Source organism: Ischnura elegans, chromosome 10 (assembly GCF_921293095.1).
Source record: "Ischnura elegans chromosome 10, ioIscEleg1.1, whole genome shotgun sequence".
Classification (NCBI taxonomy): domain Eukaryota; kingdom Metazoa; phylum Arthropoda; class Insecta; order Odonata; family Coenagrionidae; genus Ischnura; species Ischnura elegans.
The window spans coordinates 51,475,677-51,503,645 of NC_060255.1; the positions used below are offsets into that span (position 1 = coordinate 51,475,677).

At 38.9% G+C, this 27,969-nt stretch overlaps 1 protein-coding gene across 2 annotated transcripts in view; it reads right to left on the bottom strand.

The window, feature by feature from the left end:
- Window positions 1-6,893: 6,893 nt before the first annotated feature.
- The window catches only part of LOC124167364, a 150,554-nt gene continuing 129,478 nt past the window's right edge, over window positions 6,894-27,969 (bottom strand). The window contains exons 3-7 of one of the 2 annotated variants that reach the window (XM_046545372.1): window positions 19,694-19,740; window positions 17,608-17,733; window positions 15,446-15,590; window positions 14,462-14,754; window positions 6,894-12,274 (exon numbers count right to left, since the gene is read on the bottom strand). In XM_046545372.1, coding sequence (XP_046401328.1) covers window positions 8,396-12,274; window positions 14,462-14,754; window positions 15,446-15,590; window positions 17,608-17,733; window positions 19,694-19,740 — 4,490 coding nt within the window. In that variant the 3' untranslated portion in view covers window positions 6,894-8,395. Of the gene's footprint in view, window positions 12,275-14,461; window positions 14,755-15,445; window positions 15,591-17,607; window positions 17,737-19,693; window positions 19,741-27,969 lie in introns of both variants that reach the window. The other variant, XM_046545371.1, reaches the window with a different exon arrangement.

The following is a 27,969-nucleotide window of genomic DNA, read 5'->3' on the forward strand; positions in this document are numbered from 1 at the left end:
AAGCGCAGCGGAGAGGGAACAAGCGCTTTTGCAACACGAGAGAGAATTGTTAGAGAGAGAAAGGAAACTTCTAGAACGTGAACGAGATCTTTTAAATGGGCAATCGTTAGTTCTTGATAAAAGTATGGTGGGTTATCGAGAAATAGCAGAGCAATTATTGCCGGAGTTTGAACCTTCGCTAACCCTGGGGTTCACGGCGGTACAGTGGGTCAGGCGAGTAGAGAGCATTGCATCAGCCTACGGATGGGACGAGTCGATGTTGTTAGCCCAATCCGTTAGTAAGTTACGCGGAGCGGCGAAACTATGGCTGAATAGCGTAGCCGAGGAAGTACACTCTTGGGAGGCGTTCAAAAAAGGACTATTATATTGTTTCCCATCAGTGGAGGACCAAGCCGACGTGCACTTGAGTCTTACAAAGAGAAGAATGCAGCGTGGCGAGACGCATGAGTCATATGTTTACGCGATGAAGACTATCGCTAGGCGTGGTGAAGTAAATGAAGCCTCCCTTATCAAGTACATTCTAAATGGCATGTGGGATAAGGAACTAGTGAAGCTGCTGACTATGTGTGACTTTGAAGATGTAGAAGGACTATTACGCAAGATAAGACGATACGAGAGTGTCACAGATAGGGCCAAATTGGGAGATAGGGCAAACTTTCACAATCGACCTCCTGTGACCATTGACAAAAGGGCTGAAGTCAAGGAAGTGAGGGGCGAAAGGACGCCTACCCAGGGCGTTTGTTTCAATTGTGGAAAAGAGGGGCACCTCGCTAGGGAGTGCCGAGAAGCTGCCCGTGAGAGAATTTGTTACCGGTGCAAGCAGACGGGACATATGCAGAAAGATTGTTTGCAGGCAACACCGAGAACGACCCAGAATGAGAAAAAGTGGAACGTTAGGAAAATCACTAGACCCAATTGCATCATAAAGGACGAGTACCACAAGTGGATAGAGATAAACGACGACAGGGTGGTTGGCTTCGTTGATTTAGAAAGCGATGTTGTCACCCTGAGAAGAGACGTTGCACAAGAACTAGGAGTCGAATATGAGGCGAGCCAGAAGTGTTTAGTTGGGTTTGGATCAAGGGGTTGTGAAGCTATTGGCACGAAACGAATGATCTTGAAAGTAGACGATGTGAATGTGGAAGTAGAGGTTTTAATTGTCCCAGAAAATTCTCAGGAGGATGCTATCATTGTAGGGCGGAGTGCCTTAGACCAACCCGGAATTCGGGTCGAAAAGGAGTTTGGGAGACTCACCATTTCCAGAGAAAACGCCGACCTTAGTGAAAGAAAGAATTCTCAAGTGCGGAAGGTGGAAGAGGAGTCACGGATCCAGAAAGACGAGATACACATGAACGAGAACCTGACGACGCAAGACGAAGGGGCACTATGCGACCTCGTAAATAAATTCAGGGGATGTTTTGCTAAAAACTTAAGCGAGTTAGGCAAGGCGAACTTCACCAGCATCAGCATTGACTTGAATGACGACAAACCCGTGACGTCACGTCCGTATCGTCTGCCTTACGCAAAAAGAGAGAGCATGCAAAAGGCGGTAGAACCTGAGATGGTGGACTCAAAAATATTCACCACCAGAATTCAGCAGGAGGATTGGCTGTTGACCATGCAGCTGCAAGATCCGAGTCTCCAGAAAATACATGCGACATTGAAAAAGCCAGCACAGACAAACGAGGATAAGCAAGTGCACACTGATGTAGTAAGAGACCATCGAATATGTCGAAGAGTGGAGGGGGGAAGTCGTTGGGTGGTCCCAAGAGATGCGATTTGGAGAATCATAAAGGGGAGCCATGATGACATGGGACATTACGGAGAAGAAAAGACTCTGGAACACCTGAGAAGATATTTCTGGTTCCCGAGGATGAGACAAAGGATAAAGAGAGATATCGCAGCCTGTATCGAATGCGCGTACCACAAGAGACCAGGCGGGAAAAGGGAAGGAATACTGTACCCAACTAAGCGCGAGGGTACGCCTTTTCATACCGTTAACATAGATCACCTAGGACCGTTCCCTCGTAGCAAAAGAGGCAGTGAATACGTCCTCGCGTACCAAGACAATTTTACGAAGTTCATAGTACTACGAGCTGTGAAAAACACGAGGTCAAAACCAGTCTGTGAGGCCTTGAGTGAGATAGTTAGCTTGTTTGGTTGTCCGGACCGTATCATCTCGGATAGAGGAACGGCATATACGTCGAGAGAATTTGAGGAATTTTGCGAGGGGCATCAGATAAAACACATCAAGAACGCCACTGCAACGCCTAGGGCAAATGGACAAGTAGAGAGATCAAACGCCATAATTACTCGAGCTATCACTACGATGAATTCAACGGAGGATGGAAGTGATTGGGATGGGCGCTTGAAAGACATTCAATTTGCCATGAACTCGATGAAGAACAAGACGGTGGGAGCCAGTCCACATGAACTGTTGTTCGCGTACCGCCCGCGGAATGCGTTAAGGAACCGAGTTGTAGTGACATTGCAGGAAGATGAACATGAAGTGAGCAAAGAAGTGATAGAGGAGGTTAGGAAGGAAGCTTTAGGCAGGATGGTAACATGTCAGGAGAGGCAGAAGAAAAGGTTTGACGAAGCTCACAAGGAGCCAAGAAAATACGTGCGGGGAGAGTTAGTGTTAGTCGAGCGAGAAGCCCAGGCGACGGGAACGTCTCGAAAGCTAGCACCCAAATTTAAGGGACCATACAGGGTGGAGAAGGTATTCCCCAGGGATAGATATTTGCTGACAGACATCCCAGGAGCAGCCAGAACCCAGAGGAGGTTTCATTCGGTCTTTTGTGCAGATCGAATGAAACCATGGTGCCAACCCCCACCAGACTACGACCCCGATGCTGTAGAAGAAGATGACAACCCACCCCCATGCAGCCCCGGAGACCAGGGAGCCCACGAGCAGATCCAAGAGGACCCCGATGCTGTAGAAGAAGATGACAACCCACCCCCATGCAGCCTCGGAGACCAGGGAGCCAACGAGCCGATTCAAGAGGAATCCGATGCTGTAGAAGAAGATGACAACCCACCCCCATGCAGCCCCGGAGACCAGGGAGCCCACGAGCAGATCCAAGAGGACCCCGATGCTGTAGAAGAAGATGACAACCCACCCCCATGCAGCCTCGGAGACCAGGGAGCCAACGAGCCGATTCAAGAGGAATCCGATGCTGTAGAAGAAGAGGTCAGCCAACCGCAAGAGCGGGCCGAGGACGGCCCTGAAATCAGGAAAGGCCGACTGTCATCAACGGGCTGTTCGAAATGGTCCGGCAGGTGCTGCCCCTCTGGGGGACGCCGAGGAACTCGGACGGTAGAGCCAGTAAGGAGGGTGACGCGCAGTGAGTCGCGCGGAATGTGTGTAGAGAGACGGTGCGAGTTTTGTTAAGGGAGTATCACTCGAGTGCTGTAATAATCCTTGCTACCTCTGTTAATAAACAAGCTACCTCACATATATATATCCAAACTACAAGGGAGAGCCCTGAGTACAGGAATTTTCATAGCTGTAATAAAGATTACATACTACGTATATGAATCATGTAATATTTGGCCCTTTCAAATTCTCAAGCAGAAAATCCAATTATTCTACATGCTCAGCCAAATCTTTTGCAAGTTTTGACTTCTCCATGTTACAGTATTAATTCCTGCAGAAAATTGCCTTTTCCTACACAGGTGTGTTATTGGGCAAGTACTTTCCCACCAAAATTGCAAGATTTTGGAGACTTTGGAATTTTTATTAAAAATTATATCAACGATTTGTTGGATCTTGAATCTTAATGGAATTCAAGTGGACGAAGCGAACAACTATAGAACTAAACTTTAGTTTTGTAGAGCCAAAAAAAATGCTATACTTCTCACGTCATTCAATCAACCTTAAAATCTCTTGCTTTTTTAAGTTCAAGAAAGAAACTAAACGCTGCAAATGAATATTACATCGGACGGACGCAGTAATAAAAAAGGCTAAAAGAGCCTTGTGGGGTGAAAACTCCCCCTACCGTGCGACTCTCCTCGGCGAGGGTGGAAAGGGAAAAAGGGTATCGCTTGTTGCCTTTCACGGAAACAGTTCATTTTTCTCTCTCTTAAGCATGCTGACTTAATCTCTTCACTTTACTTCAATACCCGAGGCATATTTCTTACGCGCGGGATGGTTCCGAAAAATATCCAATCCTTAGTATTTTCACTCGAGTAATGCGCTAAATGGTCTAGTCGATCTATACATAATCCTTTTTAACATCCTCAGTTTATTGTTTTAAGTCAATGAAGACGATTATCCATGCTTTAAATGACGATTTGCAGGACTAATGTTTTAAAAAACTTAAAAATCGGCCCCAGTTACCGAGCCTCAGAGGTCCGCGGCGTGTAGGTCAGCCTTGACGCGCGATTGAAAAATCGTTCTTATTTCCTTCGTCGCAAACTTTTTTTCAAGATTTCTACTTAGTACTCTTTAAAAATCTCTACTTTATATTGTGGTTCAAATTTTCCGAGTTATATTTTTCGTAAACGAAAGATAATGTCTACTTAATGTCAAATTCCACGTGAAAAACGGGTCGGCCATTTTGCGTTGTAAAACCAGACAGATGAGAGCCAAAATCTTCAAAAGTCATTGAAAGTATAGGCAAAGCACCAGATCAAAGGGATATTGCGTTTTTTATTCCACAAAACTCATATCAACGGAAAACCACTTGGACAAATTCAAAGGATTTTGAGGAAAAACGATATCTCGTGTGGCATTGAAAAATTGGTCATGTTTGGGCCTCTGTATCTCACTAAAGGTTCGCAATTATGTAAAATGGCATATAAATCAATATTTGCTGATGATTTATGAGTATTTACGCTGAGTTTCCAGTCTTTATCCCCAAAAAGGTCATTTTGGACTTTATTCAAGCTTTTTCCGATTTCGGACCAGTTAGCGCGGGGTAGGAACTAGGAAGACGATCGGCCGCCGCGGCTGGCGTAAAGGTATTCGGCGCCTACATCGACAACAACAATAGTGTATTCGGCAGACTGAAACTACCAGGCCAAGGCATTAGAATGACTTATCGGCTTTAAAAACTGCATTAATACACGAGTTTCATGATAGCGCTTCCTGTCGGCAGATTGCTGGACCTACTAGCCTCGAAAGCTCTGTAGCCTTAACTACTCGACTCGACATCCGTAATGCTACTCGAAACGCTCGAGTCGAGTACCAACTACTCGATCGACTTGAATTTTCGAGTACTCGCACATCCCAAGAAGATATGTGTTTTGTTATTACGATTACGTGGCGCGAAAATTCAAATGACTGTTGGAAATGCGGTCGTATATTTTGTTGTTTGAAGTACTGCTGGAATCGGAATCGATTTTTCGCCTTGGCAAGTACTCGTTTTCGATTCCGGTTCTTGGCCGAGAATCGAGGAATCGAACCGACCCATCACTAATTTATTACCATCCTCACTTAAAAGGGTGCTGAGGTAATATTTGGATGACCATTAAAAACCAAAGTCAACCAAAATATACTTTAATTTTTCTACTTAGAAATGGTACATTCTATGAATTTATGTTATTGGCTCAATTTTTTATGTGGCATGTATAAAATTGTTCTGGTTTTCATTTCTTAAAAAAATTACCAATGATGTTAAGGGTACTTAAAGGAAAACTATAGCTCTTACACTTTGTAGGTATAGCCTCATTTTTTCTTTTTCATCAAAATTTCATTCAATTTCTGAAAAATTCATCTAATGGAAAGGAATTGATCTTTTCCCTTCAATAATTCCAGTAAATGACAGACTTCACATCAAGGGACTCATCTTGGTGATTTTCTTATAATGCTACAATTTTTCCACGTTTATAGGCATTTTATTGTTTTATGGTGCACGTTTCAAGAATACTTATACTTTTATTAAGCATTTTACATAACATTTAACACAATTTCGATTGTACAAATTTTCTCATAAAACTAAATGAAGGAAATGGTTCAAGTTATATTGGTTCAAGGGATATGAATGGTTTAAGTATGTAGTCTTTGCGAATACAATCGGCAAACGGCAAATCCCCACTATCTTATATGTGTATACTTCGAGAGCCATTCCAGGATTTTTGGATTGTCAAGTTTCTCTATATTAATTAAAGCCTTTAAAAATGCTTAATTAGTTGCAACAACAAGCTCCTCCTCCTCTTTATTTGACTAAGTGACTGTGTGTTTAAACGATAGCTGTCGTTTTGTGGGTCCCCTTTCTTTTGCACGTTTCTGTGTATTGCTACTGATGTGCTTTAACAATGTGTCACATATTTCAAATTCAAATCTTTTATCGCAAACTTTGCACAGTAATACTCTGTCTTTCGTATAAAATTCTTCTGAGCTGAATTCACTTGTCCTGATGAGTGGTATCACTAGCTTATGGCATTTTAAAATTCCTTTCCTTCATTCGATATTTAAAGCTGGAACCACGATAGAAAACAGTCCAACTGCAAAACACAACCACTCACAATGGTGATTTGAAATGGAATCGTAATGAGGAAGAGCAAATGAATGTCGGCAGCGTTAAACAATGAAGGCTTGGGCTTCAATAGATTATGACTCATTGGATGTGATTTTTTGGATAATTCACCTAAAATCGCAAAAAATGCGAAGTTTCGTTTTTATTTACCGATTTCGTGTTATTTTGCAATATCGCGACTCGCGAATTTTACAGACCTCTAAGGATACCTCTTAAGGGTAGACAATATTTCTAGTCCTAACCATGTCTGCTTTTCTGAGGTTTTACTGTATTAAAAATATATATAAGTACTTCAGTCTTCTCAGCCTCAAGCCTTCATTTTATTTAACATCTGCAAGAATATTTTTTCAGTATTAGACCTCAAACACGGGAGTATTATACGTTCTTGTATTCTAAATAATTAGCCTCATGAAACTTAAGTAATATTGTCTTTTATTTTTGGTGTATATTCAAATAATCAAATTATAAAAATAAAAAGATATGAACATAGTCAACAATACATGCACTCATACAGTTTGCTTGATTGAAAATAAATACATTTTGTACTTATACCAAGTTTTTCAGTGGTGGAAGTGAAAAGAAGTTTTCTTCATTACTTTAGTTAGTTAGAAAGCTGTGAAAATTGTATGCATACATGTAGAAATATTTGGGAAGAAATGGTCCTGTGTAGGATTGAAAGTCAATCAGTCAGAGACTATGACACTGTCATGTTTAGATATCAGTTTGAGCCTGCATTAAAAGATCATTCAATTCTGACATTTTATATACTGAGATTTCTTCAGAAGTAATGTAGTAATGGGCTTTTATGAGCATTTGTTATGTTTGAATACAAATGCCAGTCAACATCATGCATGTTTGTCATATAATAATTTGCATAAAAATATGCTGTCTTAGTATGCATTTCCATTAACTATTTGGAAATAATTATTTACAGCTAATATTACTAAAGTATTTTGAGCAATACATAGAAATATGCCATTAAATCACACATGAGTTCAATGATACACAAATTCTTTTTACAAATCTTGCATAGTACACACCCACAGTATAAAAATATACTTATTAGAATTTGTACAAGTATACAATTATCCAATACCATTGTTAAGTACTCCATAAATGGTTAAAACTATTAATTCTAATTTATCACCACTGATAAGACCTATGACCATTTTCATTGAATGGGTAATGTTTAGTTCATTTTTATGAGATATCCATGAGAGGTAATGTTACACCCAAAAATGGCACATTTAATTAGGGATTCTACTTTGTGACATGGGAAAGTAAGGGGATGACTTCTTGGCATTCTCCATGTGAATGTGATGATAAAAAGGTTATTGAAATAATTTTTTTACTTATTTATGTAGGCGTACTTATGTATTCGTTACAGAGCTTTTACTATCATATTTATGACTCTCTTTATTACTTGACTCATATGGTGGAAAACTTTCATTATTCCTATGAATGTCTGTTGCTCTCTAATTTTACTCAACTAAAGGAATATTTTCATGTAATACTTTCTGTTTGAATGGTCTTCGTACCCTTGCTTTAATAATTTCAGTGCCTTTTACATCACATAGATGTTCATTCAGAAAATATCTCATTCTTGGGCACTTATATCTGGTCATTCCTTTACACCAGCCCACTTATATTAAATACTATGAAATACAATTGTGTTTAAAATGTACCTCACACGATTTACGCAATGTAATTTTAAACCTTTTAATTTAGCACAAAAATGGTCATGGTTTAATGTGTGAACCATAATATTGCACATTGAGCAAAATGGGAGGATGGAATTGAACCAAAACATCAATTACTTTGTGCCAATTAATTTTCAATAGTCATTATAGGCCAGCACCACTTAGAAAACAAGCCAATTTCAACTTTGTCTTATTCAAAAGTGTCATTATTTTCTATGTTTGCAAACCACTTGGTGCAACTGAGGGTTTCCCTTCGAGCCCCGATAACTGGAGGTTAGCCACTTTAACAGTTTTCATTACACCATCACTAGACCTTCCCAGGTTACTGGCAAATTCTGGATCGACCAATATACGAGTAACTGACATGTTTTGTTTGTGTGACTCTGAAGCTCCATCCAGAGCATTTCCTTCTGGCACTGTCGAAACTACACCATTGGGTGGTGTCGCATTACCACCTTCAGATTCTATTACTTCCGTCACTGTTTCTCCCCCTTCTCTCACTGAAGTCTCTGTAATGATCTTTCTGGTCCCATCTTCGTCTGTGACCCACTTTTCAACTATCCTATGTACCACACTCCGAGTGGCCCCAGGAATCCATTGCTCAGACTTTGATGGAGAGGGCTCACCTCTTTTGTGGGAGAGGAACTGGGAATGAGACATCATCACTTTGTCCAATTCCTGAGGCGTGATCTGAATCACTTCTCTTTCTGATATCCTGTGCATTGGTTGGTCCTGCCTACCCTCCATCTCTTCTGTTCCGTCATCGCTTCTCATTTCGTGAACCTGGACTAATCTTTTGGTGAATGACATGGGGACTTCAACTACAGTTTTTACACTCGATGAGAAAGGGCTAATTATATTTGTCTCGGATCGATTTTGAGATTCTGAAGAAGGGGAACTGCTTGCATCTTTCCTTGGGGGAACAGGAGGCTTCTTCTTGGGGACCTTGGGTGGTTCGCCACTTCCTTCCATGATCTCTTTCTTTCCATCTGCTTTTTCTTCTCCTGAGTTTCTATACGGAATCCAACCTGAGGGACCTTCGCGCATTCGAATCTGAACTATTGGACTATTTGAATCACAAGATATTTCAGAACTGGTTATGGTGTCCATCGTGCTACCTATTTCTTCTATCACTTGATTGCTGGATCCCACGATGGGTCCTAATTGAGTAGACATTTCAATTGTGCCGTTGTCAGTTAAGCTGCTCGATGACTTGCCCACCTGGTAATTGGGTTCAGACATATTCGCAGTTAATTTATATCCAATGCGATGGTTTGCCTTGGTTCCATCAGTTGTAGGAAAGGAATCATTTATGTACATGCTGGATTGAATTTCTCCATCAGCATTTGGAAGCTTCATTGGATTGACTGAAATTTTCTCTTCATTGCTTCCTAATGAATTTCTCTCTATGGCACTGCTTATTATATCTCTGACCCTTCCAAAAGTTTCATCTCCATCCTGACTGACAACTACCTCCCTTGTCTCAACTTTTTTCCCATCATCATCCATGGATGTCACTTGGATCTCTGTGATGTGGTGCTGTGATCCTGGAGTACTGTGGGTGGTGACTCCAAATTCCCTGCTATCTAGCAAGCCAGGGACCACAGGAATATCTTCAATGGAAGAGATGTATGTAGTCGTTGAATGAAGTGATAAAGGTGAACTTGGCTGTAGAGTCGGGATTGGAGAAGTGGGTAAGGAAGGTGGCAAACTTGTCACCTCATCGTCATCATCATCATTGTTGTTGCTGTTGTCTTCTTCCATGGGAGTTCCAGCAGATTTATCATCCTCACGCTCAAAGAATTCTCTGGCTCTCTGAAAAGAAGATGGAAAGGATTCGCTACTGGGTTCAACCTTGTCTCCTTCACCTCCTACATGACTGTTTGCTGTGTCTGCAGCCTCCAAGTGCACAATGCCTCTTGCTCCTCGGCTGTTTTGTTGGCTCGGATAAGTAGTGGAATCAACAGCTTCTTCAATGCTGGCTGATGTTGTCACTATAACCCTGTTCTCTTCTGCTGAACTTGGGGAATTCATCTGTGCATCGCTCGCTTTGGGCATTTCTGAGGTTGATGTGACTGTAGCATTTGCATCAGTGTCTATGTCACTGGATGTTATCACTGATGACTGAAGTGAGATTTCAGGTTGTGAATGGATTTTCTTCAGCATAGAAGCCATTATTAATTCACTGCCTCCTTGTGGTGCTTCCACAGTCCTGGTGGTGGATACCTCCGTAGTAACTGGGCCGAACACTTCATCTGATACCCCATCAGAGGTTGATAGGGGTATGAAAGATGGCACTGAGCCCAGGTGAAGAATTGTTCTCCCTGCTGAGGTTGAAGAGGATGTCGAGGAAGAGGACGGAGAACCTCCGGCCAGCAGGGCTTCTTCCATCGTCCCCCAGTCTGAAGATTTCTTAAGGCGGCGACCAAATGTATCCGTGGTCCCAATACCAATTAGGCGAGGCTCCTTTCCATATTCATCCCCATCGAGTCCAGTGTCTGCCCTGGAGCTTCCATCAATTTCATCAGAGCCATTAGAGTTGCCTCGAGATACTGGTGCTGGAGGTGCAGGAGCCTTGCGTTTTTTGGCGCTACCTATTGATGCAGTTGGGGTGGGACATGTCACTACTTCTTCAGCATTGCCTAAGTCAAGGGATACTGCTCTCTCCAGCACTACTCCCTCTCCTGGTCCAGTGACAGATGAGGGCCCAGCTCTCATTCTTGGAGGGCGGTGTACCTCACCTCCCTCTAGGCAAGATAGATCTCCGAGAGAAGCAGCCTTCCCTCCAGTGACGGTGGTGACAGCTCTTTTTGCTGTGGGTGCATCATCCGCTTCTGTGTCACTGGAGTTTTCCTCTGCTGCAGTCATAGAATTGTTCCCTTCTCCGTTATCCTTCTCTTCATTCAGAGCTGTTGTTTCCATAGGAGCAGTATCCTCTTCAGTGTTCATAGGTGGGATTTTCTCTGTTGGTTGCGGCTGGTGATGTATCGTGATGTGATCTAATCCTAATTCTATTCTAGTTCCTCCCTTTTTCTTCCGTTCCTCAGTAACTGGAATGCAAAGTGGAGTTTCCTCTTCCATTGTGGCCTCAGATGAGGTTGGTTCAGCTGCATCCCCATCCCCGGGATTATTCTCTGGAGTTTCAGCTGGTGGGGCTGGAGCCCTTCGTTTGCCTCCGCTACCTGGGGTATTACCAAGGATCCTATCGCCATCCTCACTACCTTCATCGCCGCTTCCTCCAGAGTTATATCGCACACGACCATTTTGCTTCAAAACTTCCTCCTCCTCTACCTTGGCCTGCTGGCTGGATCCACCCATTTTCCTGTTTGTCACAGCTGCCATTCCTGCCATGCAAACCTCTTCTGGGACGTCAATCATCATACCTTCTGAGGAGATTTTATCATGAGTCTCCTTCTTCTTCTCTCTCATCTCAACTTTTACCTCTGTTTTATCATTGTGAGGGTTATTGGTTGGATTTTCATGCTTCTTAATACCATCTACATCCTCATTTGGCGGCATTGTAATTTTTGTTTCGGCTGGTTTTGCACTTTCCTCCACAGCATTTTTTACGTCGGCATCATGTGCAGATTTGCTAGATGGATTATTGTCTCCTGGGTTGTGCGGAGCTACCACAACTTTCATATCTTTCCCAACTCCCATTTCAATCATCGAATTCCTCTCATTCTGCTTCTGAGGCTCTGGTGTGGCTATCGTGATACTGACTTCCTCGGCTCTGTCTGTTCTGCTTCCCACTGGGGGGTTGCTTTGGTGGCCTGGATTGTGAACTTTGCCCACTCCTTGAGCGTGTGTTCCAGCACCCGGGTTTCCCATGGGTAGCACCCTGACACCAAACTTCTGGTACCCATGGTGATGAGATCCCATTTCTCCATCCTTCTTCAGGTCCTCCTCTGAGGGAGCCTCACGTTTCTGCAACTTTTCATCCTCAACGTCCTTGTGGTGAGGACGGCCATCAACCTCCGCAATTCCCCCTCTAGTACTGCCGTGATTTGCTTCATCCTGTGTGTTGGATTTTAGTCTTGTCATCTCTGCAATTTGTTGGGCACGCTTAGCATTTATACTGGCCTTTCCAATCTGCAAGAAAAATGTTTGTGTTAGTAAATGTACTTTTGAGGATTAAATGATTTCTTTTCTGGGCCTACAGTGGTACTGGATGTGTGGGAAGTCAGATGATCCAAGTATCATTTGTAGTGAGGCTGTGGCAAGAAAAATTTTTCTGGTGGACGAGGAGTGGTTCAGTGGGAGGGATATGCGAAAAGAATTCCTCCCCAGCATTTAGGGGAGAAATGAACCCCTAAACCACCTGAGTAATAGTAAGATAAACAGCCTTGATTGGTAGTCACGTAAAAATATAAAATTTATTAGGTCATATTGATCAACAAAGGGAGCAATGTGTTTGAGGTGAGCATTAAATTATCAGTCTTAAATATGGATCACAGAACTTAAGTTGCCAAATATAATTTACTAATTATACTTTTACATTTTGTAACATAGATCCAGTAAACTTTTATGATTCATTTCAACTGTATTGCAAGTAGATAATTGTTTTTCGGGTTAAAGCAGCATTGACTCATTTTGGTGGATGACAGTTGCGGGCTCCTTCTTACTACCCGAAGATGGGAGCTGGGATGCACCCAAAACTGTTGTCCACCAAAATTAGTCAATGTGGCATTAATCTGATAAACACTTATCAATTTAATCGCTTCTGAAGCCTCAGTAACAATGTATAGCAAGTAATTCAGTTACTTTATATTTGTCAATGTTTAAATAACACTGGTCTTAATGTGAAAGTAATGAAGGATGGGGTTGTTTGATGTGGAGATTCAATTGTAATATCTGGTAGTGACCCCTGCATTTTTAGCATTAGTGAAGTTATGAAAATAATAGCCACAGCATAATATTTAATACGTAAATGCATAAAAATAAGTTTGTGATTTAAAAGCAGTTTATTAGATCCTTTTCATTGAACCCGAATCACATGACTTACACTTGCAAGTTTGGAGATGTACCAATGAAAGCCTAAATGTTTTCTACTGAAAATTATCATTTGGAGGGGTAGTGGAATAGTAAATAGCTGTAGATAATCAAAAGAGATGTCAGGTTTCAAGGGCTATTGAAAATGCCCAATTGAAATGGCTCCCGAAAGCCTCGCTCAATTGGCTTACTTTTAGTAATTTCATTGAAGCTTGGTAAATTACAGTCCTAATCCAAACCCCTTCAGTAAACACTTTCAATAGCATAATTTGACATTATGAGCCCAATTATGACACAAGCATCTGAATAATAAAGCACATAATGGATTATTTTCTAATGTTCCTTATTATTGAAAAGCTAAGCTGTCATGATGCCAAGACTGGTGAGTAAAATATAGTCATGTGATTCAGGCTTTCCTAAGTGCTTTTTAGTGACAAAAAGTTACTATTCTAAGGCCAGTTCAGTACCCACAACAATCTACTAAGAGCAGCAGAGTAGTTTTCTTAGGATAAATTTCTCTCAACCATTTTTCAATTAGTACTTATTTTATAAATATTAGGGGTAATTTCAACTGACTGGGTATCCAGAGACTACTGGCATATTTTCTATTCCTTGAAAATAAATTAATTATGATCCATGAGCTATAAATGTAACACAGCAAAATGGCAGGTAGTGTGAGAATGATCCTTTAAATTTATAAATGTAACAGGATTCATGATGCATATTTTGTCAATTACTCTTTCTAACTCCAATATTTATTTTGGCCAAATAATCCTAGCATATTATTTGTTTCCAAAAAGTGGTAACAATGTGCCAAAAGTAAATAAAACTTTTTCCTATGATATGGACAGATAACAATATAGATTAGATAAAAGAAAATATATTTGATACCACATTATTAAACAAAGCATTGTGATGTTAATGTTGTCGCCTTGAACCATATAATCCATCCTCCCAAAAACCATGAATTATGCTCATTTTCACGGGCATAAAGAGATTTTATGTACTTTATATTGTTATAATTTATTTATCTCAAATATTCATTTCATAGTTCAAGGTCATGCAAAGTCTTAATTTTCCAAGTTGATTTTTTTCTCTTCAAAGGAGGTAGTTTACTAATCTTTTAAAGTAAATATTTACTTAACTACTGAAACTTGGAGATGTTTTAGCATCAGTGAGCTGGAATGAGTACCGGTGGAGGAATTTCAAAGCCTTTGAGAATAATGCATCTTAAGGGTCATAAAACAGAAGCCAACTTCTCTTTTGGGAAATATCTTATTTACTTACCTTATCAAGATCATCAATCGACTGACTTCTATAAAATGGGTGGCATATTATGGCACGTTGCTTGTCTGGAGAGTTGCTAGCTCCAGCACTAGGTGTTGTTGAGGCAGCATTCCGCTTGAGAGATGTTTGGCCACTACTGATATCTGTCCCTGCTAGTAGAGTACTACCAGGGGGGCTAGCACCTTTTTCAACCTGAAGCAACACCTCATATGGTGAGGCATAGCTCAGGATAGTTAATGCATCTTCAAACACCATGTGCTCAAAAGATATTCCCAGACTGACAATGCGATCACCTGAAAGAGAAAATAAATATAGCATTTTAAAATGAAGCAATCATTCTACTCCTAGTGGTATTCATATGACAGCAGTAACGGATACGGAAAAAACTCAAAGGGGAAGGGTGCAAAAGATATTTTGAGCTACCTATACTTTTATCGTAATGAAGATTAATCAGGTTAATTATTTTGACCTTGCCAATTAGGTAATGGGGTGATACAGGGGTTTATTGCCTCAGAGAGGAGATAATAAATAGCGGTTAGGCTTGAATTGTGCAATCAATCAAATGAATAAATTGCAATTGCACACAAAGTGATGCCCTATCGTTACATATTTTTATTTTTTTTTGTATATGAAGGAGTTATTTTAAAAAGTTCAAAAATCATGTTTTCATGCATAACTTCAAAATTATTGTGTACATGGGCTAAATATTTGGTATGGCTCAACAAGACCTAGGTACTGTTGGGCTAAGAATCTTTGAAATACTCCTCACGGGGGCTGATTCACCATAATCATCCTACCATGAAAAGTGGATATGTTATAAGTATGTGAAAGTATAGTACATAAAGTATAATGGTTATCTTTTCATCAATATTGAAACAATTTTATGCCCCGCATTAATACAGTTTTAGTTTACAAAGGCAAATATGCATATTAAAAATATTAAAGTTAAATATTTATTTTAAACATAATAATATGCACACTAACCTGCTGCAATTTGACCTGACTCTGATGCTGGGCCTCGGTGAAGGACGTCCCTCACAAAAATACCATCCCTCATGTTTCCGCAGACATTGAAACCTAAACCAGTAAAGTCGTGGCCACGTAGAGACACAGAAACTCTTTCTGGCTCCTGGAAATGGAAAGGAAGAAATTTATTAAGTGTCACAATTAACATACGAAGAGCCAATTTATTTGAACAAATATCACAAAACTCTGAATTATCACTCTGCAAATTTATAATGGTGTGTGTATTTTAATGTTGTATTCATAGTGGTCATTGTCTTTTATAGATCATTTTGGAGTGTGAGAATAAACATCATCTGATATTTCTTCAGGTTTCCCAAAAAATTAATGTCCAGCTAAATTCTTCATCAAGTACACACCAGGTTCATTTATTTATAATGATCAGCTAAAAATTAGTTTCGTGCATAAATAAATTTTTTGCCATTGTTACAAAATCTAACAACAGTGGTGCATTAGGTATCAGGAATTTTTTTCACTCTCCACATTCAAATAGAAAGGATGAGTTGTCATTTTTTTTGTTGTAGATTACCGTTTTCCAGACACTGATAATTTTTCTCATTCAAAACAAAATTTGTGGTGAGACTGGTGGAGGAGGATCAGATGAATTCACAAGTGCAGAACTTCCTTTGGAAAATCATTTGCCTTGCCCAGGATCCTCTGAATGCACCCAAGGTGCTCTACCACTTACAAGTATCCAAGCATCTTCTTCCCATGTACATTTTTGCTGGCTTTAGGGGACAGAGTCAACAATTCAATACCAATGTTACAAGACTGCATATTTGTGTACTAAGCAATATAGATCTTAGGCTGAAGTCAGAACTTTGAAAGCAAGGAGTTCAGGAAAAACATTATTCAAGAAAATGCTATAGATTTGATTTAATACTATAGATACTATAGATTAATACTATAGATTCAACTGTACTTGATAGCATTCGTGAAGTACACAGTTGTCCACCATCATGTTTGGAGGCCTTGGACGCTACTCATTATAGTGCTGTTCTTGTGATAAAAACAGGAAAAACTAAATTTTGGAGTCCGATACATGGAGTCAAGGGTAGGCTTTCCCCTTCACTTCTCATTGGCATGCTACTGGAATGGTATTACTGATTGTAGCATAGATTTTGGAACTGGAGTAGCAATCTGACCATTGACAATGGAAACGTGATTACCCATGCTTTGATTTTCATAAAGCTGTGGTAGAATAATTGAAATTTTTGGTAATTAAACTGTCAATATGTTATTATTAGGTATTCTATAATGTTATACTGAGATGGTGAAAAAGTTGAGCAGGTGGAATAGGTTTAGTATTTGGGTGGCACTTTCAAGGAAAATGGAAGTCGGTAGTAGGTATATTAGGAGAAGAGGAAGAGGGAGAGAAGACGGCAAAGAATGCATTCATAAATTTTTTTCTTGGTCTCCTGACATACCACCAGAAAGAATGAGCTCTCCAGACAGTAATGATGTAAGCCAACGATTTTCCTAGATTTTCAAGGCTTCAAGACTCATGGAATGTCAACATGTAGCAGGATGACACAAAAGAAACTAATGGATATCTTATCATAAATAGATTATATTCAATAATTTTGTAGCCTTCTGCCAGCAGCTACAATCAAGTCTATTTCGTCATCAAATTCCCTAGAGTATGTACCACTGACATCTTAAACTATTACTCATCTAGCCAGTGGCGCAGTGAGGGGGGGTATACAATTTGGGGGATAAAACCCCCCCCCCCCCCCCAGAGCTCACAGAAATTTTTAAGTTAAATCTATTTTACTTCATTGGATTAATATTGCATATAGAATAGTGTGAGCATTAATAAAATGTCCCTCAGAAGGCCGTAAAAATCACCATTTTGAACCATTTATCTTAATTTTTTTCCGGCGGAAGACCTCAACACCTCCCGCTAACCCTGGTGGGTATGCAATACCCCAAGCACCCCAGTATTAGTTGCGCCTGAAATACCCCCTAGCCTTAATTCCTAGCTGCGCCCTTGCATCTAGCATACAGCTACATTGATCCCAGAGGAATCGGCAATAGCAAACCAAATAAGGTTAATCTTATTGTAAAAAAGCTTGGTATACCATTATTTTATCATAAGTGCTGATTTTTGGTTTAGGACTTACCCCTACACATGAGTCATCAAAAGCTCTTCTCTTGTCGTTTCCTTTACCATTGGTTCCTCCGCCTCCTACAAGAGCACCAAGTGGACTCCAAGATGTCCATTTTCCCAAGCGTCCTGTTCCTCCACTCTGCTAGAAGAGATGAGAAATTACGCATTTGGTGAAAAGTAAATGAAAGGCAGCTGCAAGACTAGGCTTTTCAAATTGAAAAATGAGTTGAATGTGCAATGAGCATGATAAGCGATTATTGCCAAAAATTTCATTTTGATTTCACAAGTTATTTGCGATATTTGGGTGAATTATATATTATTTTTAATAGAACGAGCACAATCAAAAATTTCAAAGAATAAGTGTGTATCCAAATTGGTAGCTGAAAGCACAGCATACTTCTCAGCTTGCTTTTTTTCGTTAGTTGGAAAAGGGTCTAGGGTCAGAATTGTCAGAGCACCCTGCTACTTGGGAATCAGACATGAGGACACAGGTGACTCTTTTGCCACCAATTGACACTTGAGTACAAGCAGTGGAGGGCTTTCATGATCATAAATTATTCTGTTTTCATATAAGGGTGAGGAATATCTGAAAAATTAGGAAAGTTTAATGTTTTATCATGTGCATCTTGCTGCCAATTGCGTGAATGAGGGGATGACATTAAAGGAAGTGAAGAATGAGGAGTCGATGAGTTTTGTCTCACATATTTACTTTGTTGAATGCCAAGGATTAAGAAACTGCGCACACTGTCATTTTAACCGATGTTGTCCATTACAACAATATAGGGTTCTAGCTATATCTTTTCATAGCTTAAGGCTCATATGAATAATCCTCCAATCCACCTTGTCGATATTCTCAATTTCAAATGTTTTGTGGCGGCAAGAATTGTGAGAATGAATCCGTTGGTCCTACGCAGTTCAAAATAGGTACCTCTTGCCAATACTTTGGCACAATGCTTTTGCCTATGTTGTGGATAGCAATGAGTGGATGATTCTCCGGCGATATCCTTACAGGTGTGACTGTGCTTCAGTGCATACCATGTACAATTTTTCACACCATTTTTACAAATCCAAGCTGAGTTAGATAAATGACTATTATTTCTACTCAGCATACGTATTTGAACGGCATCCTGGGATCAGGTGAATATGTTGATTGAAGTAGATATTTAAATCGATTCAAAGCTACGTTTCCAATCAGTACAGAGTTACCCTTTCAGACATTCACACTAAAACTACTGCCATGCATTCAGCATTAAGGCTTAAGTAAATGATTATTAAGTAAAAGAGCTGGAAATTGGGGACTGGGAGTGAGTGGAAATTCATCAGATGACAACTTTAAATTTTAGGGTTTGCTATCTTGGAAATGAATCAGCTGAATAATATGTACCCATTATTATATGAACTCATACATAACCCATATTTATAGGACCCCCACAACCCGCTCATTTTTTTCTGGCTACAGCTTTGCTTCCTCCCATAGGGAATCTGAAAGACCTCCCCGAAATTCCTCCTCCCTCAAAATGACTTCTCTCCAAAAACGATCCGTCCCCTATCAAAAATATTTTGCTTCCTCTGATAGCAGGCTTTGTGGATGAGGTAAAGAAGTGTCTAGGAAAGGTGGAGAGTTCAAGAGTGCCTGGGTTTGAGATGCAAGGACCAAATCCTAATTTGACTATGAACAAAGACATCGCTTGATATTGGTAGATACAATTGAGTATAATATCAATTTAGAGGATAGATTTCCTTCTTTTGATTCCTATGCACTCCTGGGAAGCTTGTAAGCAAAAGAATGTATCATATATCATGTATGTATCATATATAATGTATGTATCAAATATACCCTCATCTTCCCCAGCATCCAACTTAAGTCCAAGACTCTGCTTTTGAGAAGAAAAAGCGATAGAATCCTACTAGGCCTTCAACATAATTAGTTGCATTGCTGGGAATATGAAGTATATTTAATTATATTTGTGCTGGTTGATGGCTTCTTGAGAATATAATCCTGATGAATTGCATTGGGTTAGTAAAATATTTATTATAGAAACTTATTGTCTTTACGAAAAAAACTTGGGGTTTGTGGGTAATTAAACTGGTGCACTTACCTTATCGGATTTCACATTTTTATCTGCTTTTCCCTGAGTTCCATCAGCTGAAAAAAGAAAAAAAATATTTTAGAGTTAGAACTTTGATTTGTAAGATGGTCATTAAATGTGTAGCTTATGTCCAAGAGTGAGTGACGTCAAGGAGGGCAATTTAGTACGTACATATATTTCAATGAATGGCAGAGATCATCCAACCCTTTTTGTATGATCATGCAATGTAAACTAATGAAATAATACATTGAAGTGTGATTTTCACCATGAGTAGCAGCTTTAGGAAAATGCAATTAATTTTTTTAAGCATTCATTTATTTAATATTGTCATTATTATGGAGATGATAATGGTGCCAGTTATTGGAATGGGGGCAAGATGCCATTATACCTCACTTCCAGATCGGTTGAGAGACATAATAAACTCGATATGTATTCCTCATTCAATGCTTCAACATTTAGATTGGTTTGGATAGGTTAGGGTAGAGTTCACCCCAGACAAGGCCTCACTCAAATGAATTTTGAACTTTCAGGGTAGGGGAGATAGAACATTTCACTGGGATACCTAGCTCAATGAGAATTTTTGTTTGGCTGTCAGAAAGCTTCACCTGTGATTTGAGTTTGGGACCCTTCAGTCAAAAAGCCAAACGTTCTATGCACTAGGCTACCACGCTATCCCTAAACGTATGCATGTATTTTGAGTGCTTTTCGTTCGAAGACGAGGGAAATTGCCCCTTCTGTTCCTCCCTATTAATCAATAGCTGATTGATTTTGAACCTCGAGAAGTATTATTCATATTCAGGGAGATGTGATGTAACAAGATTAAAGTAATTAAATTACTGTTATTACTATATATATATTCGGTAAATTTTACTTTAAATCAATGGTTATATCGAAAAACAATAACTTTTAAGTGTAACATACTCCTAAGCCCGTGCGACTGATCGCGACATTTTAGTAATTAAAAATGAAAATTTGAATTCCATGCGCGCTGATCGAAAGTCAGATCCAGCTACATTAACCTCATCCCCAGATGATAATTTTTGATTTATTATTTATGCCTAAAATCCCTAAAGCAAGCATCTTAATTATTATTTTAGCCAGATGTTCAAAATGAGATACCCCCACTTATCATAAGCTGGTGACGTCATTAGAGGCACATGCGAAATGGTCAATGCAGTCGATTTTTCTCAGCGGATATCTCGAAAAGCAGACGAAAGATCTAAAAAACGGAAAAATACAGGCTTCTTTATTTTTCAAACTCAATGTCAAACGGTAATTAAAAAATAACTCTTTATCGTTAAAATTATATATATTGTACATTTTCTACGCTCTCTAGATGTTACTTCCCAAAATTACAGGGGGGTCCGTCTTATTGCAAGGTATTTGTATTTACATGGGTGAATATATGACATTCGGAATTTGGTTCAGTAGCAAAATGCCAACCGGTGGGAGGAATTTTCCTGATCCGAAAAAAAATGGCATGCTACCGTATCAAAAAAACGCCGTGTTCCGCGTGACGCAGCAAACAATTGAAGGTCAGTGGAGATGGAGGTCGGAGGTAATCTGAATGCTATATTTTTCCTATGTTTAAAGCTTTTCCAACGGTAAAAAGTGTAAACAAATCTCATGAGCGCCGCTAATTTTTTTTGGAGTTTATTCTCGTATTTTTCACCATACAGCCAGTACGGATGGCAAAAGCGTCAAAAATCCATGTCGTAAAAGAGAAGAAATATGTTGAACTGGAGTTCCCAGAGGTTAAATCACTATCTAAGGGAGCCATCTATGTATATTTAACGTGGAGCTACTGATTACAAGGGTTAATGAGATAATAATTGAGGCAAAGAAAAGTGGGTGGATATAGTTCCGAAGACGAACGCTCAAGTTTCCTCGAAAACAAATAGAGGCGTAAAATCAGCATTCTATTCTGCATGTAAATAAGTTAAGGATCAGCTGCCGAAATGAAAAGGGAATAGTGTACCTCCCTAGGTATAATGAGAGGGTAGGAATCGTTACCATGGGAACGACTGTTTGGATGATTGAGTGACCAATACTTTAATCTTAGGCATTGTATATTTGCGAAATAATAATAATGTATCCATACATATTGATTTCCATTCTTAGGAAAATTGAACGCTACATTTTACTATGAAGTATTTCACACCGTAAATCGAAATCCAACAAGTGAGCGTAACATTAAAAAACTAACAGAAAATAGCTTCTACGCAGTACATTTAAATGCCAGTTTAAATGGCAAGTCTTAGGTCGGAATGAAAATATATTGCATATCGCTTCTCACGTTAAAATAGTCCATTTATTTTAGCCTGTCATTGAAAACATTCACTTCCCGCTAGATTTCAAAAGTCCAAAAACATAATGGCACGTGGCACGCAAGGTATTCGAATAATTTTCTTTGAACGTGCGACTTTGAGAAATTTTCGGGCGCATTACCTGGAACTTATCGTCGTTTGTTGACACATTCAATCGGAAACCGGAACTAACCCATTACATCGTTAACAATAGGAAAGCTATTTGCTCAGGTCTATTCGAATATTTGTGCAATTCAACCTGTGGCGTAACAAACAGAGCTTTTCTGCATGACCACAGAACTCTATAGGAACCTTATTGACCATCTCAATATATGCATGGTTTAACCACTCATAATATACATGAAAGCTAACGTAATAAAATTTAACTAACATTGCTAATTATATGGGTAAGGTTTAGTTCAAAATCTCAATATTTTCATGACACTACGAAACGATCCACATTTCAGAATTCATAGATTTTAGGACATTTCTACAAATTACTGCTTATACTTTCGAACAATAGGATATCATAATTTTATGATAAATTTTTGGTCGTACTTTTGCCGTACGTAACATAGAAAATAATTTTCCTTTCCGATTAATTACGCTTTCGGTTCTTAATGCACAGAATGGATGAGAACGGAATGGATAAGAAGGGGACCGATACATTCTTCTAATTTTTAGGATCAGCTCAAAACTTCTCTCAGCGCATTTTACGCCATAATCTGTGAAGGGTGCTCATGAATTCTGGCATATCTTACATAGTGAAAACGGAATTTGGGCCGGAATTTCCTGCAACGATGCTAAATGGCAGTGGTTTCCAAAGTATCAAATTTAATTCTAAATTCCCTTCCTAAATATCCCTTAAAGGACTTGGTGCCCTGGATTACTACTGCTCTCCCCATTTGGTGATTCAACCGTACTTGCTAGCAGTTGTGAAGTACACAGTCGTCCACCATCATGGTTTGAGGTCTTGGACGCTACTCATTATAGTGCTATGCTGTTCTTGAGATAAAAACAGGAACAACTAAAGTTTGGAGGTCGATCATGGAGTCTAGGATAGGCGTTTTCCACCGGCATGCTACTGGAATTACTTGCATTGCTGATTGTCGCACAGATTTTGGAACTATTGTAGCAATCTGACCATTGAAAATGCAAACGTGATTACCCATGTTTTGATTTTGAAAAAGCCATGGTGGAGTAATTGAAATTTTTTATAACTAAGCAGACTATATGTGATTGATATTTAATAGCGTAATGCGAAGATGATGAAAAAGTAGAGCATATGGAAGAGTAGTAGAGAAGAAGTATTTGTGTGGCACTTTGAGCAGCCTTTCTTCATTAATCGAATCACGCATGAGCGCTTTACACCAAATCAAATGACATATGTAATCATGTCTCTGCATTTATTGTAAACAGTTTGAGTCATTCAAGCGTTTATTCGTTCGTAGAACCTTAGAAATATTCCTCAATTCAATAAGATCTCGATCGGAAAATCATTTAAGCTACCTAGTGACGTGGAGGACGTCTTACAATCCCGGCCACGCTTCAACTTGCTTCCTCTGTTTGTCTTTTTCATCGATGGAATCTCATAATTGATTTTCACCCACCCCCCGTTGTCGGCTCGACTTGAAATTTTGCGCACTTGCTTGCTTATGATGTCAATATTCAACAATTAGAAATTTGAATTTTGTTCCATTATGCTGATTATGCTATAATTGATTAACTAAATTTCCACCAGTAAAAATATTTTTACAATTTCTCATTAGATGGCGTGTGTTTGACATTTTTTGGCAGAAATTCCTCTAGCAGATCTGTTTTAATCGGTTACATGATTCACCACTAAAAATTGGAAAATATAATAAGAAGAGACAAAAAAAACACACGTTTTCCTAAAACAGTGTAAAATGCTCTGAGAAGTAAAACATAAGCTTTTGATCCCGCGGAGTGTAAGGCGTGGGTGCTGATTAGGTTTAGATATTATCATATATTTCGTGCCAATCCTTACTATCAGGCTCTTCTACATTCATTTCTAATAATCCTAATCAGATTCTACATCTCCGAGTGATGAAAATCTTATTTTTTACTTCTAATTGTAAGTACATTATATTTTGTTTATGGAAAAAGCGTGTTTTATAAAAATCGATTTATTATTTTTTTACATTTCCCTTCAATTGCATAACTGCATCTTCGTCTTAGGTCCTAAATCCGATTTTCGGCTTCAAGTTAACTTAATAGCCTAACGCGGGAGGGTTTCCTCTTTCATTACATTGTCTCAGTTCTCACACACCCCCTTCGCTAACTCAGAAGGCTTCACTCAAAGAATGTCTTCAAGGAAATAACTAAAGAAATTGATGGATTCATCATTAAATAATTTTTATAGGATTCTTAATTTCTCATATGGAAATTACTTCTGAAAAACTCAATCTTCTAAATGTAATTTACTATATTTTCAGCATGCATATTGAGGACAAACAAGCATATTTTAAATCCTTTCACTTTGTGCTCTGTGGAAAACTAGAAAATCATATTACTCTGATTTATTCGCAAAGTTATATCCAGTTGATGAGTCCCAAGTAACTCCACTGCATGTAATGATATGTACATCCAATAAAAAATAAAAAATGAAAGAGAAGTATTTTTTTCCAAATATTTTTGCGAGAAAGCGATCCTTTCTCAGACTTATCACGTTTTTGAATCACAGGATTGACACGTGGTAAGCGATGCTGACTGTTCATCGCAAGAACAGTCAGCGATTATTTGACTCCACCCTCTTTAAGTCTAGAATTTCCCCTAGGCATGCAAATTTATATATTTCGCTGATTTAACCATGGGACTCCACTTAAGAACAAAAATTTGCAAAAACGGGTATTCCGATTGTCATTCAACTTCATATTGACACATATCAACTTTATTGACATTTCAGGGTGCCATAAGGCACAACTAACGCTATCTCACTGTCTATATGTCAATTCTATCTCACTATATTTTCGTTTGTAATTGAATTTTAATGATTGAGGCTGAATTAGAATTAGGAATCAAATGTTGTAGCCATTTATAAAGGAACGATGACAATGCATACTTAAAATCAAAAATTTTCACCACGAAGAAAGAATAATATAGATAAATGAGATCCTAGAATTCAGTTAGTAGCCATTTTGATAGGTTCTGTATTTTCATTCGGCATGGCAGTTAGTTGATTATCGAGTTGGCTACAATTAGTGAGGACAACATGGGGAAATCTTCACGATTAAAGATAAAGTTGAAAGTCTTATTTGCACTTAATGAATCCGAAATGAAAGAAAGGGAAAGTTATTACACAGGAAAAGATGAGAGAACCTAGAAATATAGGAAGGATAGAACGGAAGTTAAAATAAAACTTATCGCACGGCTGAAAATCCTAAAAGGAGCTTTTTTCTCCCTTTCGAATCGCTTTATTTACGGACACATGTTCAAGTCTTTTGATCCGATTCAGACAATTCTTCTTCCTCCTCCTACATTCCTCACTAACCTAGAATTATCTTGCCCATCACTGTCTGCATCATGTCCGCCGACCTCAGTCATTTCGATTTCCCCGACTCATGTCAGCATTCCAAAAGATTCCGTATTCCACGTGCATTCATTCCCGCGCGAGCACAACTTTCTTCCTTGCCTCTGCCTGCTCCGTAAATTTCATTCTTTTCATCTTTGTTGAAACCCGTATTCTTCTCCTTATTACTTCATTCCACTCTACTTACACTTTCAGTACTTTACGTCGCGAAGGGCATAAAATATGAGACGCACGGCTCCGGATAATCTCCTTTTCTTGAGTAACAATGCAACCACAGTGGAACCTGTCTTAAGCGGCCATCGAACGGGTTAAAGAAATGAGAGGTCACTGAAAGAGGTGCCAGATGACAGTAGAATACATGTGTGAGGTTTTCAGGAAAGAATGATAATATATTTCGCCATTTATTAAATTTCTATTTATGTATTGATGCCATTGCCATGGGAACGGATGATGGTTTACTAAAATTGACGGTCTCTGGCGTGAATGAACACAAATGACAATGGTGACTTCGTTGTTCTGCACTAAAAACTTTGTTATCACTTTGGTACCACTATATACTAGTTATTACTAATTTAGTTCTCAATAGCTTTCGATAATGATTTAACAACTGTAAGTTTACACAGTGATGATATAAATGACAACGAATGTAGCGTCCCATAGGATATTTACGAATCGAAGATTCTGTAGTGATAAGGGAAATGGAATCGGTCGTTATATACGAACTAGATTTGTCGCATAGTTGCGGATACTATAAAAAATCCTCATTATCATTGAAGACATCGCCATTTGTTCATTTAAAAAGTTAGATATATTACAGCAAAGCTTTGGAAGGCCAGAAAAAACCGCGTGCCTCGTGAAAGTCGAGAAAAGTTCAAACAGTAGGTATAGTCAGCTCTTTCCGAGATGCACCGATGCCTTTCACAAGGAAGCATTCGGAAAATCTAAAGGAAATGAGTTACATTCCGTTCTCAGAATGAAAGTAGAGTCCTTTAAGCATACTTAATACATGTGGTACTTAAACAGTTCTCCCTTAAACAGGAAGTACTACAGTTCCACCAAAAAATTCAGTAAATGTCGCCTCGTGAACATTAAAATACACGCCCTCTTGATTATTCTCCACCGATTTGAGTTAAAATTACAATTTTTACGCTGTTTTCTAAAAGTTGTATTTAAGTACAGGAAATTGACATCCGGCTCGTATGGCAATACTGGCCAACAAAAGTTTAGAATAAAAATAGAATATTTTTTAACTTTAAAAATTCATTTATTATTTATTTATAAGTTGCGCCATAGTATAGTGCCATGAAAAGTTTAACCCAGGGCTCCCCAAATTAATACTACCAGCTAATTGTAATAAGAAAGTTAACTCCTTTAATTGAAGTAAATATACCTGTAATACATCTGAATGGAAACGGCCCTGCGGCGTAATAAACCTCCCGCAAAAAGTATTGATTGGCCATGAATTAATTGACTTAACAACTTCCAAAACATCCTAACTTTACTTATAAACGTCGAAGGTTGTCGCGTTGGAAAACAGTGTGTGAAAACATTTTAAAGGAAATATTTATGGGAGCAGAAATCAACATGCATGAGAAGTTAATTGGCTCGTCGTCTAAATAATTAAACTATAGAAATCTTAGCACTGAGGCTATCAATAATATTAGATAAACCTTGGACCAAGATGTATTGGGTGTAATGGCACATTTGAATTTGATGGAAGTTGAGTCACTATAGTATAATAAGGGATGATAGCTGCTCTTTAACTATTATCGCTGCATAGTCACGGTGAAATCATGCTAAAGTGTGGATAGGTTGCATCAGCCAAACTTTTTAAGTCTACAGAATATGAAACCAAAAATGTTTCCATTATGTATCAGAAGATTCCAAGGTATGCACATTGTTTATGAAATATCATTGAGCTCTCTTTCTTTTAATCCTGACTCTCAAATTATTTAACTGATTAGGTTATAAATTGGTTAACATAGGTTTTCTTTAAACCGAATGCGAATAAGTGATCTACGATTCATTGGTGCAAACCGGTAGCAGTCCGTGTAACTGCTTTCCAAACAGGCCACTTCTGGGAAATTCTCTCACAAAAAATAAAATATAATCGTCCTTGTTCTGCGAGATTTTCAAAAATTTCAGTTCCTATAAGTGAAACAGGAAAATGCCACGCAGGTAAAAATTGGCCGAGGTTGTTTCCGCGAAAGATTTAAAAGATATTTATTACGAGAGAAAACGACTGTGTTGATAATGCGAAAGGCAATAAAATCTGCGAGAAAAGAGAATATTTTGTCCACATGTTTCGAAAAACCATCTCGGTAACGGTATCGGAAACGGGGTGTTCAAAATAAAAATGAAAGAAAATTTAAAGAAAAATAAATTCAGTACAGACTTTAACAAATGGGCAAAATATAATATACAAATAG